At 43.6% G+C, this 16,844-nt stretch overlaps 1 protein-coding gene across 1 annotated transcript in view; it reads left to right on the top strand.

Moving 5' to 3' along the window:
- LOC141106383 (uncharacterized) overlaps window positions 1-15,176 on the top strand; it is a 43,887-nt gene extending 28,711 nt beyond the window's left edge. The window contains exons 4-7 of the mRNA XM_073597123.1: window positions 1,740-1,797; window positions 3,943-4,169; window positions 5,924-6,040; window positions 14,954-15,176. Coding sequence (XP_073453224.1) covers window positions 1,740-1,797; window positions 3,943-4,169; window positions 5,924-6,040; window positions 14,954-15,019 — 468 coding nt within the window. The 3' untranslated portion in view covers window positions 15,020-15,176. The remainder of the gene's footprint in view (window positions 1-1,739; window positions 1,798-3,942; window positions 4,170-5,923; window positions 6,041-14,953) is intronic.
- Window positions 15,177-16,844: the final 1,668 nt, after the last annotated feature.

Genomic DNA, 16,844 nt, shown 5'->3' with positions numbered 1-16,844 from the left:
CTAATAATAATTCTCCTGCAACACTGGGGGTTTTAGTTATGGTTGCAGGGAGGTTGTATGTTACAGCGAAGAGTAAAGTTACTCTATAAGCTTAACACTAATCACCACAAATGTGTAGGCAGGTTGCCTATAATAGGTAGTTAGGCAGCCGGCTGGCCCAAGCTGGGGAAAGGGTTAATTGTTTGGCACTTCTTTCCCAGGCTTTTTGGATCCAGCCTCCCAGCTCTGTTACATATATATGGTAAATAAAAAAGGAAAGCTGGGTAAGAGGTCAAGGGCTCTGTTCACTGAAATGCTGTGACAGACACCCTGGCGCTATGGAGGGAGACTTCTGTGCCCTGAAATCTGCCCAAAGATACTGGTTTCTGGAGAAACGCCAGATTGTGGACTTTGCCAGTAATAGACTGTAACTAGCAGCCCAGGCATACCTCAGCAGGTGATGGAGGGTAAGGAAGATGCTGTTGAACTTGTTTATGTTGAACTGTACTACATTCCATTCAGTAGAAGTTATATCAACTGTTTCTAAGCCCGGTCTGAAGTTACTTTAAAGGGGTGCATGATGGTTTCTGGCATATGAAAGAACAGGGCCTGTAAAGCACATATGGGTTATGAAACAAGTTCACTGCAAAGGGTTAAGTTAGCATCAGGAGTGGAGGAAGTAAGCAGTTGGGACTGGTGTAAAGTGTTTTAGCAGCCTGTCATGAAGAGTGGCCATGAGTCCTCTGGTAGTGAGGGAATCAGTGCTCTGACTCCCTCCCCAGTGGGCAATCCCTAAAAGTACCAGAACTGAATCCGCGTTACAGAAACCAATGGCCTGGCTGCTTGGTACAGGAGAGCAGAAGGAGTTACCAACGTGCATGCATGAGGTCAGCGCTAGGTGCACATTGGGACCTCATTATGTCACTGGGAGTGAGGTGACAGAGGACACAGGCTTAGCGGTGTCCTCCCACATGCAACAACTCACAGTCAAGGTGTGTGGTGACACGGGACACCATACTTTACAGAGGGACTCTGTACATTTACTACTGCACACAGTGTACAGCTCATCTCTAAGCCAGAGTGCCATCATAATCTTGCTTGTGCATGAATGTGGCCTCGCCTAGTCCTGGGCATTGACCAGCGCGTACAAAAGCCAAAGGTACCCCACGTGCATGGGCAAAGGTAGGCTCCGCCCACTACTTGGCATATTCGGCAAGGATATGCCACCATACGCCAACAAAATTACCCTGACTCTAACCTCCCCATAACCCTAGCACTAACCTACCCTGTAATGAATCTTCTTTAATGTAAGCTTGACCTTCGTTTGCAGTCTTAAAGGTCAACTTTTCCTGTGATGAAAAGATAGCCTTAAGGTTCCAGTACCATATTAGGGTTTAAGATTACATTTAAGGACTTAAGATAAGGTTAAAATGTATATGTTGAACCTGATTTCTTTTTTTTTTTAACGTTTAAGTCCTGCATAAGAGTAGATGCCAAAAATGCCTGTTCCATCATGTTTTGGCCTTAATAGCCTATTCTATGTTGCCGTCAGATTTAATTCACTTTGTTATGACTGACCTTTTTGGCTACCTTCTATTCCACTGTCCAATTAGAATTCCTGTTGGCCACTGTCAGTAAGGTCCATGAAGTCTTGTGTTTTCTCTTTCTGATGTCCCATTTGTCTCTCTCTTTCTCTCTCCATCTCTCTTGGAAACTATTGTGCCCATGTATAATGACTAGTTGTGCTTGTCTCTCAACAGTTCATTGTATCTGGAATGCTGAACATTGTAGCCTATAAAAAAACCCAAGGCATTCTGGGTAAGTGGTTTATTACACTCCTTTCTAGCTATTTGAGATATTTATTGGCAGGATTGTGAATTGTGTCACCTAGGTTTCTTACCTGTACATGGTAATCTTAAAGATAAAAAAAGATTGTTTAATATCATTGTATCTTCTTTATCTTTAGCTACTCTATCTTTAGCTTCTTTATTGTTTAAATCTTGCTCCAGATTAATCTGGTGCCATGAATGTTGACCCGGGTTTCCAGTTTCAGGGAGGCTGCTTTCTCTTGCAGCATGCACCCTTGCATTTTGGGATTAGAACTATACCCCCTTCCTAGTCCAGGTCGTTGTCTTCTTCAACATAAGCAAGGTAGCCCACCACATTGAGGGCATGTGGCCTGGTATGGTTCAGGAGGGGGTCTCATGCTCGTTACCCCCTTTTTCTGGCCAGCCAGGCTGCATGCTCACATAAAGGTCAAGTATGGAATTTGGGGGGCCTCACACCATTTTAAAAATGTTTTGACATTAGGTCCTTCTTAAAATTCATAGCAGACATGAAGAACCTGGCATTGATTGTGGGGGAACCCCACACTTTTTTTCCCGGCTCCTTTGTTTATATTCACCTGTAATTCACAGCTTACAGGTGAAACAGCAGGGTAGGGATGGGGTACTGGCAGTAAGGACACCGGTGGGTGTCGGTTCCTTAACAATAGTGTTCTTGAGCTGGAACACCTTTAGCAGTAGTAGGAATTCAGTTGTTAAACAGTTAAATTCTTAATTCCATTCATTAAATAGCAAGTGGTTAGAACATGAGATAATTCACTACAATATTATATTAAATTCAATTCACAAAAAAAAAAAAAAAAAAAAATGTAACACTTTACATATCACATGAAATATTTGTACAAAATGCAAATATCTCATATGATAAGCTTTAGTGAATTGATCCCAATATCACTACACTGGACATAGCCTAAGCATAACTGTGGGAGGGGCCCAGCAGCTCCACCCACTACAAGCTGCTTGTAGAAAACTACAGGAGGGGGCGGATACAAGACCAGTCACCCTGCACAAGGAAAAAAGAATGCCGACCAGTCTGTAAGACAGCTCCTGCACAGAGGCAAAGTAGAAGAGTTGCTTCATGCTGGATTACTGTATAAATTAGGAGGAAATACGCAAAGGACAGCAAAAGTCAAGAAAAGATACAAAGGACTTTTTTTATTTAAAAACTATTTCTTTAGCATGTATAAAATAATATAAATATCTGTGCTACTCTATACGATTTGAATAAATAAAAGCAGCCAGCATAGTTTGTTGATAACCAAACACAAAAGTCCAAAGCCTAAAAGATGCGGCGCTAAAAATGGTAACAAGTAGTAATTCCAAAATAGAAGGGAGGAATATTCCAGTCACCAGCTATAGTGCATATGTATGAAAGCACTCAGCACCACGTGGTATAGTGATCTGCTTACCAAAAGGCTAAAAATAATATGCATGTGATAATGATCCCAGGCTCATCCTGCATATCAGGGCGGCACAGTGGTGTAGCGGATAGCACTTTCGCCTAGCAGTAAGAAGGGTCGTTGTTTCGAATCCCAACCAGGACACTACCTGCCTGGAGTTTGCATGTTCTCCCTGTGCCTGCGTTGGTTTCCTCCGAGTCCATGATGAATGATCCATGATGCAGGGTGTGTGCTAATGAGATCAACTGGTTCACTTTTTTCTGTGTCACGACCTACAGTCTGTAAGGAAATAAGACAGAAGTAAGGATGGAGGACAGTAAGCACTGCTGATAATTATACTGAAAGCCTTGCATCTGATGTGAGTTCCTGGAGAAGTTTATTGAGGGAGAATATTATCTGGACATCGCTGTTTTAAGCCTTGAGGGTGAATTGTAAAGTCGGATATGCAGGATGAGCCTGGGATCATTATCACATGCATATTATTTTTGGCCTTCTGGTAAGCAGATCACTATACCACGTGGTGCAGAGTGCTTTCATACATATGCACTATAGCTGGTGACTGGAATAATCCTCCCTTCTATTTTGGACTTACTACTTGTTACCATTTTTAGCGGCGCATCTTTTAGACTTTGTTATTTCTTTAGCATGGATTTTGGCTTTGGGGAGCAAAGAAAAGACATGCCCATTTAGTAATGTTTTTGTGTCTTTTATGTAGGTAGTCATTACCTTCATCTCCTTGTTGAGCTGTCTGGTCGTAACTATTGCTGGCTTGGTCTTTGTACATAGAGATTTAACTTCCATTTGGCGTAGAAACGACATGACCCCTCTGTGTGATGAGGTCCACCAAATCCACCCTTACCCCAGAATAGATTCTGTGAAAATCTACAACAGAAATGAAGCAGAATTGAACTTGGAGCACTGCAAAAGTGGATTTCAGCAATACCAGGTGTGGCCTTCTGTTTGTCTTTTCAAAATGAATTCCTATTTATAACATAAACAGAGTTGTAATTAACAGGCAAGAGATTCACAGCTTTGGTTCACAGGGAGGGTTAATGTTAAGGTTACAGGTGGGGTTAGTGTTAGGTTTTTAGGGAAGGTTAGGCTATAGTTACAGGTAGGGTTAGTGTTAATGAAAAAGGAAGTTTTAGTTTGAGGTTTACAAAAAGGTGGTAGGGTTAGTGTTAGGTTTACAGAGAGTATTAATGTTAATATCACAGGTAGGCAGGGCTGTTATTATGAAATCACAGAGTCACGTACAGCATACCTAACTGGGCCCTCCAAAAAAATAAAAACGTTATTTTCACAAAAAATACACTACCGGTATTAGCAGGCACAAAAAAACGTAACTTACAACATTTCTGCTAAATCTAAAAGATATAACTGCACTGAGTTATTAAATAAAGCTTGGTGTGTGAGTGAGGTCTTAAGGTTCATTTACATGGGTGCTGTGGCCTGTACAGTGTGAATCAGCAGGTTTTTTTATGTGGCTGAAGCTTTGTGCAGGCAGTAGGGTTGCCACCTGTCCGGCCCCTACCCCTCTGTGTCTGCCCACACTTCAATCCCCGGCGCTGTGCCTCAGAAAAGGAAAGTGGGGCCAGAGTCCAGCAGCCTCAGCTACATCTGGATGAGAGGTGCTGACTGCCAAGTGGTGATTGAGCTCACCATCCATCCCTGGCTGTGACTGCCTGTGACTGAAGTCTCTCCCCTTCTCTCTCCTGCCTCTGAGCGAGTACACTAAGGTAAATCAGGTTCTAAGAGCACCCTCTAAATCAGAGTTCCCCTTTACACCAGAGGCCACAGTGTTCCCCCTTACATCAGAGTCCTCTCTGTACATCTGAGTTCTCAATGTTCCCCCTTAGATCAGGGTTCCCAGAGCATCCCTTATGTTAGAGTCCCCAGAGCTCTCCCTTACATCAGAGTCCCCCCCAGTGTAAGGGAACTCCGTGAGCTCAGATGTAAAGAGGGAACTCTGTGGACTCTGATGAAAGTCACAGCAGAAGCCGATTAGCAGGTGCCGGCCAATAGATGACCGCTAGCACCTGCTGATCCGGCGGGAGACACACTTAATGGAGCTCTGCATATGTAAATCCGGAGATTTTGTCCAGCACATCCCTTAGTGAAAGCAGCATACTGTACACACAAAAACACTGGCTAAGCACACATTGAACCCTTTGATCGCCCTAGATGTTTAACAACCTTACCAGCCTTACCCCTTACTTATCATTAGTACAGTGCATATTTTTAGCTTAGTTCGCACAAAATGTCGGGAGTGTCCGTTGGTGTCCAATTCGCAGTCCTCCTATAAGTGGCTGATCGCCACTATTACTAGTATAAAAATAAAATCCAGTATATATCTATGTTCATTGGGATTTTTTTTTTAACCAAAAATATATAGCAGAATACATATTGGCCTAAATTTATGAAGAAATTAGGAAATTCGATTTTTAACATTTTTATTTGGTATGTTTTATAGCAGAATGTAAAATTAGTGGGTTTTTTTGAGTAAAAAAAAATAAACTGTGGTGATCAAATACCACCATAAGAAAGCTCTATTTGTGGGGGTAAAATGACATAAGTTTCATTTATTTGCATGACTACGCAATTGTCAGTGCCGTATACCAAAAAATGGCCTGGTCATGAAGGGGGGTAAGTCTTCCGGATATCAAGTGGTTCATTATGGTTTTCCCCTTTTATACACAGAACTTGCTCTATGGCGTGGTGGTTATGTCCTCCATTATAATAGCCTGTGACCTTTCCATCATCATTATAGCCCTGAACTACAGCCTGCAGATGATTTCCAGCTCCTGCAATTGTGAAGTAAGTCACATTCCATTATTTAATGACTGCTTACACTTTAACTAAGATTTGGGGCCTTGATTTAAAAACTGGAGGAAGAAGTGTCATCCTCTGCTATTTTTCTAATGCATGTTGGAAATTTAAATGATTGGTCACAAGAACCAATACAGACATGCATGATCGGATCTAGGGATGTGCTGGGATGGGCTGCACCTCCCCAGATTTCAGTTGTGCCCCCCCCCCAGACCTGCTGGTCCCCACCATATGCATTGTGCCTACAATATGAGAAGTGGCAGCAGCAGAGAGGAGAGAGCCGGGAGGAGGTGCGGGCTCTCTGTGCTCTCCCCCCTCCTGTCATAACAGCGCTCCTCCATACAGCAGGTTACACAGGATTGCTCATACATCGCACTGTACACAGCTTGATTACCTGCGCCCTACCCACATTTCCAGGAGCTGAGCAGCTTTTTGGTGGGGGCGGGGATTTGTGCTGGGAAGGGTAATTTGTAGAGGGTTGTGGGCAGGGGCGTAACTACCACCATAGCGACCAATCCGGGCGCTATGGGGCCCGCAGCCGAGTGGAGCACCGCCGGCACAGTCTCCCAGCCAGGGGAAGAGAGAGGAAAGGAAGAGGCGAGCTGTCCGTATCAGCAGAGAGCTGAATTTCCCAATGTAAGAGCTTTCATTAGAACTTCCAGTGTTCCCGGGGCTCACGTCACATAGCTCCAACTTTTGGCCCGGTGCCTTTGATAGACAGAACGCCAATCCAATGCGGGACAAGTGACGTCATGAAAGGCGTCGGGCCAAGAGGTGGGGCTATGTGACGATGAGCCCCGGGAAGACAGGAAATTCAAATGAAAGCTATTACAGCAGGCAATCCCGCTCTCTGCTGATCCGGGTGGCTTGCCTCTTCCTCTGCATAAGTGGGGCTGTATGGGGCACAGGCAGACCAGGCTGTATTGGGCACAGGTCACACTGTATGGGGCACAGGTCACGCTGCATTGGGCACAGGTCATGCTGTATGTGGCGCAGGTCACGCTGCATTGACACTAGGGCAGCTGTGGGGGGGGGGGCTGTTTGCAGGGGGGCCCCATACAACATTTTGCTATGGGGCCTTGCTATTTCTAGTTATGCCCCTGGTTGTGGGCTGTGCTAGGAGGAGGGATTTGGGAGGATCTGTGCTAGAAGTGGGGATTTGGGGTTGGGGGGGGGGGGAATGTGTACTAGAAGGGGGGATGGGGGGATTTAGTGAGTGGATTTGTGCTAGGAGGGGAGATTTGGGGGAGAGGAATTGTACTAGGATGGAGAATTTGGGGAGAGGATTTGTGCTAGGAGTGGGGATTTGGGGAGAGAATTTACACTAGTAGGAGGGAATTGGGAGTGGAATTTGTACTAGCAGTAGGGATTTGGGGGAGATGATTTGGAAAGAAAGAGGATGTGTGCTAGGAGTGGTGATTTTTTGGGGCAGGGGAGAATTGTAGGGAATTGGGGGATTTAAGCTGGAAGGTAAGATTGGGGGGCAAAGATTTGTGCAGGGAAGGGGGTTTGGACTGTGAGGATGGGGACTTTTTGCATTTTTGTTTGTGGAGAATCTGGGCTTGTAGAGTGAATTTATGCTTAGGGAGTGAGCGTGTTGATTAGTGCTGTTTTTTTTTTGGAGGGGGGTGGGGCGCAATTTGTCACCTTCACCTTGAGTGTTAGATGACCTTGTCCAGGCACTGCCTGCACTGCACACATGGCACTCAACAGTCTCCTCCTCCCCATATAACACATAGCTGACTGTTCCTTACAGACAAAACTTTGATCTGCACCATGTGTAGCTGACTGCTATGATGCAGTTCTCACCTTTGAAATTCCCTGATCGAAATGGCAGCTGTAGTAACCAGCTACACACTGTGTGGCTCTGATCTCAGCTATATGCTCTGTGGGGAGAAGGAGATCTCTTAATTGCCCTGCCAGCAGTGGCCCTGTCCTCAACTCTGCTGATCACTGTCTTCCATCATGCTGACCCCTGCACCCTGCCCTTCTAACCCCTCCTCTGCACCGCTGACCCCTATCTTCTTTTTTTATAATTATATTTTTATTAATTTTTTTATATTTTAAAGTGAACAAGTACAGCATTGTTGTACAATATAGAATATAAAGTTATTGAAGACATCTTAATATCAAAACAGAATAAGTACATATGAACAGAATTCACAATTACAGAGCACAGGAGTGCTCTGCACAATATGTCCAGGTTATACAAAGAAAGCAGTCCAAAAATATGGTTTTGATTCTGTACTCCTAAGTTAATCACATAAAAGGAAAAACACAGATTCCACGGAGGATATGTGGTACGGGATAATAAGCTCTAAATAACAGATGTAAAAGTGGAGTAAATGGGGGGGGGAAACGTCATGGTCACATGGAAACCCTATGCCAGTAAAAGTTTAAGAATCGGTATTTGGCATAGGGGTTCAAAATTCCGACCTATCCCAGAATTCCCACAGTTTTTCAAATTGGGGGATAGTGTCATGTACTGAGGCCCTTAGATATTCCATCCTCCGAATATCAGCCACTAGTTGTAAAAATTTGGGCCAAGGAGGAGGGGCTTTGGACAGCCAACACAGGGGAATGAGTCTTTTGGCAGCCAGTAGTATGTAAGAAAAAAGGCGGTTGGCTCTTTTGGTTAAGCCAGGAAGGAAGGCCTAACAGATAATGTAAGGGGTCGAGTGGGAAGGCCTAACAGATAATGTAAGGGGTCGAGTGGGAGAGATTTATCCAACACTTTCTGTATCAAGAGCCTTACCTCACCCCAAAAAGGTTGGATCATCGAACATTGCCAAAATATATGAAATAAGGATCCCGTGTCAGTCCCGCAATGCCAACAGCGCGGCGAGACTGAAGGATCATATTTATGAATAACATCAGGGGTTCTATACCAAAACATAAGAATTTTCATAGAAGTTTCCTGGTGAGTCACACACTTGGAAGATTTGGAAACAGAAGACCAAATCTTATCCCACATCTGGATTAAAATAGATCTGCCTATTAAATGGGACCATTTTCCCATATAATGATGCATGGTCTCAGTAAGAGGTGTCGACTCATTAAGGATACGATGAATGGAGGATATTAAATGTAATTGATGGGGGCCTTGAGCGCATATGTACTCGAAGGTAGTTGGACTGTCGAGAGTTAAAGTTGAGGATTTAGAGTGAAAAAAATGTCTAACCTGCAGGTAGAAGTGGAAAAGTTGGGGAGGGATATTGAATTTCTCGCATAGAGTGTCGAAGGATGTAGCCTTCGCGTAACAGGATGTACTAGATTTCGAAGTTGGAAAAGGGAGGCGTTAAGCCATGGGAAGATCCTGCCCAGGGACATACTGTCTGGTATAAGTGGGTTAAACAATACATTGACAAGCGGGGAGCAAGGCGAGGTAAGGTGGTATTCTTTAAGGCATTTACGCCAAATAGTTAAGGTAAAATTCATTGGAGCAGTGCACTGGTGTTTGAGAGTGGGATCCAGAGATAAGGAACCCTCCCAAACCAAGGAACTCGGGTGAACTGGATAGAGCACACCCTTTTCGTGGCAGTCCACTGGTTTGGTGCAAATAGAGAGGACCAGGAAACAATAGGCCTTAAATGTGAGGCATAGTAATAATTAATAATGTCTGGTGCACCCATTCCACCCCTGGACCTCGGAGCAAACACCACCGAACTTGCTATACGATGAGCCCTATCTCCCCATATGAACTTTAGGAAGCTTTGCTGAATTGTCTTTAATTAGGATGAGGGCAAGGCAACTGGTAACGTTTCAAAGTGGTATAGCAGTCTAAGTAAAATAGACATTTTTAGAACATTTATCCTGCCCAACAAAGACAAAGGGTACTTTGCCCAAGTCATCAGGGATTTATTGATGTCCAGAACCAGGGGTGGAAAGTTAGCGGAGTAAAGAGAGCAATAGGAAGGGTGAGAAGAATACCTAGGTATTTGAGGGAAGTTTTGCACCACTTATAAGGATATGACTCTTTGAGCTGTGATAATATGGGTAATGGGATATGTATAGGCAGAGTTTGAGTTTTGGAAGTGTTGATCTTATAATCCGAAATGGCCCCAAAGGAGGACAAAAATTTATGCAGAGAGGGGAGAGAAATCAATGGATTAGTGATCAGACCCCTATCTTCTGTCCTGCTAACCCCTGTACACTGCCTTGATAACCCACTGTTCACTGCCCTACAAACTCCTGACCCTATCCTCTGCCCTGCTTGATACCCTGTACACTGCTCTACAGACTCTTATACATTGCCCTTCCGATCTTGCATCCTCACCCCTAAATCAGACAGGCTAGGTCCGGCACTGTAGACATATGCCCTTTGCTTCTTATTGATTAGCAGAGGCCAACACTTGTTTTAAGGCTTTTTAGAAGAGGTTGTTATTGTGGTCTGTGCCCCAGTGGGGAGACTTGTCCTCACTTAACATCTTAGCTGACTGGTGCACCAGCATGAACAAGATATTTGGTAAATCTCTCTCTGCAATTATTCTCTGATATTAAAATCTCTCTCTGCAATTATTCTCTGATATTAAAAGTATTTACCGGGTTTTTATTGTTTTGGTTTCAAGGCCATAGAGGGTCTAGACATGTGCAGAATGGAAAAAATGTTTTCGCTGATTCGTTTCAGAATTTGTTTCGCTTATTCATTTCCTAACTAACAGGGGCTTTTTTGATCTTTGCCCCTGTCTCCCTAATTCGGGGGAGGCATTTTAGCAACAGAATCCTCTCCATCTTTTGGTTCCGGACATATAGGGAGCTGGATTACCACTGTGGTGGTCTCACACTATCCCTTAAGGATCCATCAATTGCGAAGCATGTTCGTTACTAAGATTCACCTGTGACCACTTTTTCCTCCTTCTTTGGGCCACCAGCAACCCAATACTTGTATTGTATATGCTCTATTATTGATTTTAACAATTTTTATATATTTTTGTTGTTTGCCTTTTTTGTATTTTTGTATTAATAAAAAGAAATAATATTTTTATTCAATATGTTGTGATTAAAATTGTTGATAGCACCGTTATAATCCCACTTCTCTATACTTACATTCTTTGCTTACCTGGATGAGGTGCATTACATCATAGAGCCACTCAGACTACACTTTTTACTCTAAGTCTGACCCATGTTGGCCCCACCTCACAACTTACAGGATTTAAAGGATCTGCTACTGAAGGCCTGGTGCCAGATACCACAGCATACATTCAGACGTCTAGTGTTGTCCATGCCTCAATGAGTCAGGACTGTTTTTGGCCGCAAAAATATTCAATATTAGGTGAGTGGTCATAGAGTTATGGCTGGTGTGTGTCATACCTCCTCCGTCTGCTCTCACCAGCCCTTCGTTATATGGGCTGTGTGCACCTGGGCACACACCCTGCTGGCTGTCCACAAGGCCCGGACACAGGGTTGGAGATCCCGTCCCACCTAAGACTCTGAAGGATCTCCAAACTACAGAGCCCCAGCACTAGCAAAACCTGGAGAAAACTGCCAGAGCAGTTTTCTCTGTTTCAAATTTACGCTCTGTAGCTCTGCACTCAGCCGATATGCAGACTCTGTGTCCACTTTAACCCCATTGTCATAGGGACAGAGCCTTGCTCTGCCACAGTGTGTATATATATATATATATATATATATATATATATATATATATATATATATATGTATATATATACACATACTGTGTATGTGTGCATATACACAGTATACAAACAAGATATTTGGGGGGCACACCTTCACATTAAAGTGTATACCTTCACAAAAGTGAGTACACCCTCACACTTTTGTAATTATTTTATTATATCTTTTCATGTGACAACACTGAAGAAATGACACTTTGCTACAATGTAAAGTAATGAGTGTACAGCTTGTATAACAATGTAAATTTGCTGTCCTCTCAAAATAACTCAAAACACAGCCATTAATGTCTAAACCGCTGGCAACAAAAGTGAGTAGACCCCCTAAGTGGAAATTTCCAAATTGGGCCCAAAGTGTCAATATTTTGTGTGGCCACCATTATTTTTCAGCACTGTCTTAACCCTCTCAGGCATGGAGTTCACCGGAGCTTCACAGGTTGCCACTGGAGTCCTCTTCCACTCCTCCATGATGACATCACAGAGCTGGTGGATGTTAGAGACCTTGCGCATCTCCGCCTTCCATTTGAGGATGCCCCACAGATGCTTAATAGGGTTTAGGTCTGGAGACATGCTTGGCTAGTCCATCACCTTTACCCTCAGCTTCTTTAGCAAGGCAGTGGTCATCTTGGAGGTGTGTTAGGGATCGTTATGTTGGAATACTGCCCTGCGGCCCAGTCTCTGAAGGGAGGGGATCATGCTCTGCTTCAGTATGTCACAGTACATGTTGGCATTCATGGTTTCCTCAATAAACTGTAGCTCCCCAGTGCCGGCAGCACTCATGCAGCCCCTGGGCCGCAGACCATGACACAGACCACCATCATGCTTCACTGTAGGCAAGACACACTTGTCTTTGTACTTCTCACCTGGTTGCCGCCATACACGATTAACACCATCTGAACCAAATAAGTTTATCTTGGTCTCATCAGACCACAGGACATGGTTCCAGTAATGATCCATGTCCTTAGTCTGCTTCTCTTCAGCAAACTGTTTGCAGGCTTTCTTGTGTATCATCTTTAGAGTAGACTTCCTTCTGGAACGACAACCATGTAGACCAATTTGATGCCGTGTGCGGCGTATGGTATGGGCACTGACAGGCTGACCCCCCCACCCCTTCAATATCTGCAGCAATGCTGGCAGCACTCATACGTCTATTTCCCAAAGACAACCTCTGGATATGACGCTTAGCAGGCCATCCTTATGTAGAGCAACAATTATTTTTTTCAGATACTCAGAGAGTTCTTTGCCATTAGGTGCCATGTTGAACTTCCAGTGACCAGTATGAGAGAGTGAGAGCGATAGGACCAAATTTAACACACCTGCTCCCCATTCACACATTCACACCTGAGACCTTGCAACACTAATGAGTCACATGACACCGGCGAGGAAAAATTGCTAATTGGGCCCAATTTGGACATTTCCACTTAGGGGTGTGCTCACTTTTGTCGCCAGTGGTTTAGACATTAATGGCTGTGTGTTGAGTTATTTTGAGGGGACAGCAAATTTACACAATTTGGTGTTATCGCTCTCACTCTGTCATACTGGTCACTGGAAGTACAACATGGCATCTTATAACAAAGAACTCTCTGAGGATCTGAAAAAATGAATTGTTACTCTACATAAAGATGGCCTAGGCTATAAGAAAATTGGCAAGGCCCTGAAACTGATCTGCAGCATGGTGGCCAAGACCATACAGCGGTTTAACAGGACAGATTCCACTCAGAACAGGCCTCGCCATGGTCGACCAAAGAAGTTGAGTGAAGGGCAACAAAGCTAATAAAGGGTCTGGAGGATATTAGTTATGAAGAAAGGTTGTGAGCACTGAACTTGTTCTCTCTGGAGAAGAGACGCTTGAGAGGGGATATGATTTCAATTTACAAATACCGTACAGGTGACCCCACAATAGGGATAAAACTTTTTTGCGGAAGGGAGTTTAACAAGACATGTGGCTATTCATTAAAATTAGAAGAAAAGAGGTTTAACCTTAAACTACGTAGAGGGTTCTTTACTGTAAGAATGACAAGGATGTGGAATTCCCTTCCACAGGCGGTGGTCTCAGCGGGGGGGGCATCGATAGTTTCAAAAAACTAATAGATAAGCACCTGAACAACCACAACATGCAGGGATATACAAGGTAATACTGACATATAATCATACACATAGGTTGGACTTGATGGACTTAACTATGTAACTGTAACGTACTCAGCGTCATATCCAGAGGTTGTCTTTGGGAAATAGACATATGAGTGCTGCCAGCATTGCTGCAAAGTTTAAAGGAGTGGGAGGGTCAGCCTGTCAATGCTCAGGCCATACACCGCATTCTGCATCATATTGGTCTGCATGGCTGTCGTCTCAGAAGGAAGCCTCCTCTAAAGATGATGCACAAGAAAGCCTGCAAACCGTTTGCTGAAGACAAGCAGACTAGTGACATGGATTGCTGGAACCATGTCCTGTGGTCTGATGAGACCAAGATAAACTTATTTGGTTCAGATGGTGTCAAACTTGTGTGGCGGCAACCATGTGAGGAGTACAAAGACAAGTGTGTCTTGCCTACAGTCAACCATGGTGGTGGGAGTGTCATGGTCTGTCATGGACCGTGGAACAAGAAGTGATGTCACCGGCATCTGATTGGACCAAGGCAGGGCTGGAATCTTGTCAATCAGGGCTGCAGTGGCAAAATGCTACGCGCTCAGAGCTGGCTGCTCCTTCTAAAGGCCAATAGAAGGAGCAGCCAGCTCCAAGTGCTCAGCATTTCATGACTGCCGCCCTTATTGACAAGATTCCAGCCCTGACTTGGTACAATCAGACGCCGGTGACATCACTTCCGGTTCCACGGTCCATGCTGGTCAGTGTGGAGCTTCCTTATTCCTTGCTCCTGGAGAAACACTGTGATCCATTCCAGCCAGCTGCTTAATCCTTTCCAGCTATCCGGAACATGCATCTTCTATCATCTTGTAAGTGTTTTTAATCCTATCCTATTAAAGTCATAATTTTAATACTACACTCAGGTCAGCACCTCCCCCTCTCTGTTTTTTCCTTACATGTCTTGCAGAGTTCTGGACACACTCTAAAGGATGGCTGCCTTCCTTTTTAACCCTTAATACCCCTTTCTTTTCCAACCATCCAACCTATGGATATATCACCATCCAGCTTTTACAGCCACAGACTATAACCCTAAGGATTACTCTATTTGGAGCGCCAGATAAACACTGACTATACTGGTATATGTATAGTATACAGTATAAATGTATAATCTTTTTTTTCTGTCTGACAGAAAGCTGAAGAAGATGAAGATGACCCTCTTCTGTCGCCAAATCCCACCCAAGACATTGTTATTTAACCACTTGAGCCCCGGACCATTATGCTGCCTAAGGACCAGAGGTCTTTTTCCAATTTGGCACTGCGTCGCTTTAACTGCTAATTGCGCGGTCATGCAATGCTGTACCCAAACGAAATTTGCGTCCTTTTCTTCCCACAAATAGAGCTTTCTTTTGATGGTATTTGATCACCTCTGCGGTTTTTATTTTTTGCGCTATAAACGGAAAAAGACCGAAAATTTTGAAAAAAAATGATATTTTCTACTTTTTGTTATAAAAAAAATCCAATAAACTCAATTTTAGTCATACATTTAGGCCAAAATGTATTCGGCCACATGTCTTTGGTAAAAAAAATGTCAATAAGCGTATATTTATTGGTTTGCGCAAAAGTTATAGCGTCTACAAACTAGGGTACATTTTCTGGAATTTACACAGCTTTTAGTTTATGACTGCCTATGTCATTTCTTGAGGTGCTAAAATGGCAGGGCAGTACAAAACCCCCCCAAATGACCCCATTTTGGAAAGTAGACACCCCAAGGAAATTGCTGAGAGGCATGTTGAACCCATTGAATATTTATTTTTTTTGTCCCAAGTGATTGAAAAATGACAAAAAAAAAAAAAAAAAAAAATATTTACAAAAAGTCGTCACTAAATGATATATTGCTCACACAGGCCATGGGCCTATGTGGAATTGCACCCCAAAATACATTTAGCTGCTTCTCCTGAGTATGGGGATACCACATGTGTGGGACTTTTTGGGAGCCTAGCCGCGTACGGGGCCCCGAAAACCAATCACCGCCTTCAGGATTTCTAAGGGTGTAAATTTTTGCTTTCACTCTTCACTGCCTATCACAGTTTCGGAGGCCATGGAATGCCCAGGTGGCACAAAACCCCCCAAAATGACCCCATTTTGGAAAGTAGACACCCCAAGCTATTTGCTGAGAGGCATATTGAGTCCATGGAATATTTTATATTTTGACACAAGTTGCGGGAAAGTGACACTTTTTTTTTTTTTTTTTTTTTTTTTTCATAAAGTTGTCACTAAATGATATATTGCTCACACAGGCCATGGGCATATGTGGAATTGCACCCCAAAATACATTTAGCTGCTTCTCCTGAGTATGGGGATACCACATGTGTGGGACTTTTTGGGAGCCTAGCCGCGTACTGGACCCCGAAAACCAATCACTGCCTTCAGGATTTCTAAGGGTGAAAATTTTTGATTTCACTCTTTACTGCCTATCACAGTTTCGGAGGCCATGGAATGCCCAGGTGGCACAAAACCCCCCCAAATGACCCCATTTTGGAAAGTAGACACCCCAAGCTATTTGCTGAAAGGCATGGTGAGTATTTTGCAGCTCTCATTTGTTTTTGAAAATGAAGAAAGACAAGAAAAAACATTTTTTTTTTCTTTTTTCAATTTTCAAAACTTTGTGACAAAAAGTGAGGTCTGCAAAATACTCACTATACCTCTCAGCAAATAGCTTGGGGTGTCTACTTTCCAAAATGGGGTCATTTGGGGGGGTTTTGTGCCACCTGGGCATTCCATGGCCTCCGAAACTGTGATAGGCAGTGAAGAGTGAAATCAAAAATTCACGCCCTTAGAAAGCCTGAAGGCGGTGCTTGGTTTTCGGGGTCCCGTACGCGGCTAGGCTCCCAAAAAGTCCCATACATGTGGTATCCCCGTACTCAGGAGAAGCAGCAGAATGTATTTTGGGGTGTAATTTCACATATTTCCATGGCATGTTTGAGCAATATATCATTTAGTGACAACTTTGTGCAAAAAAAAAAAAAAAAAAAAAAAATTTGTCTCTTTCCCGCAACTTGTGTCGCAATATAAAATATTCC

This window comes from Aquarana catesbeiana, linkage group LG08 (assembly GCF_042186555.1).
Source record: "Aquarana catesbeiana isolate 2022-GZ linkage group LG08, ASM4218655v1, whole genome shotgun sequence".
NCBI classification, from domain to species: Eukaryota; Metazoa; Chordata; class Amphibia; order Anura; family Ranidae; genus Aquarana; species Aquarana catesbeiana.
The sequence above is the reverse complement of the archived record's forward strand: the minus strand, read 5'-3'. Positions and strand labels throughout refer to the sequence as shown.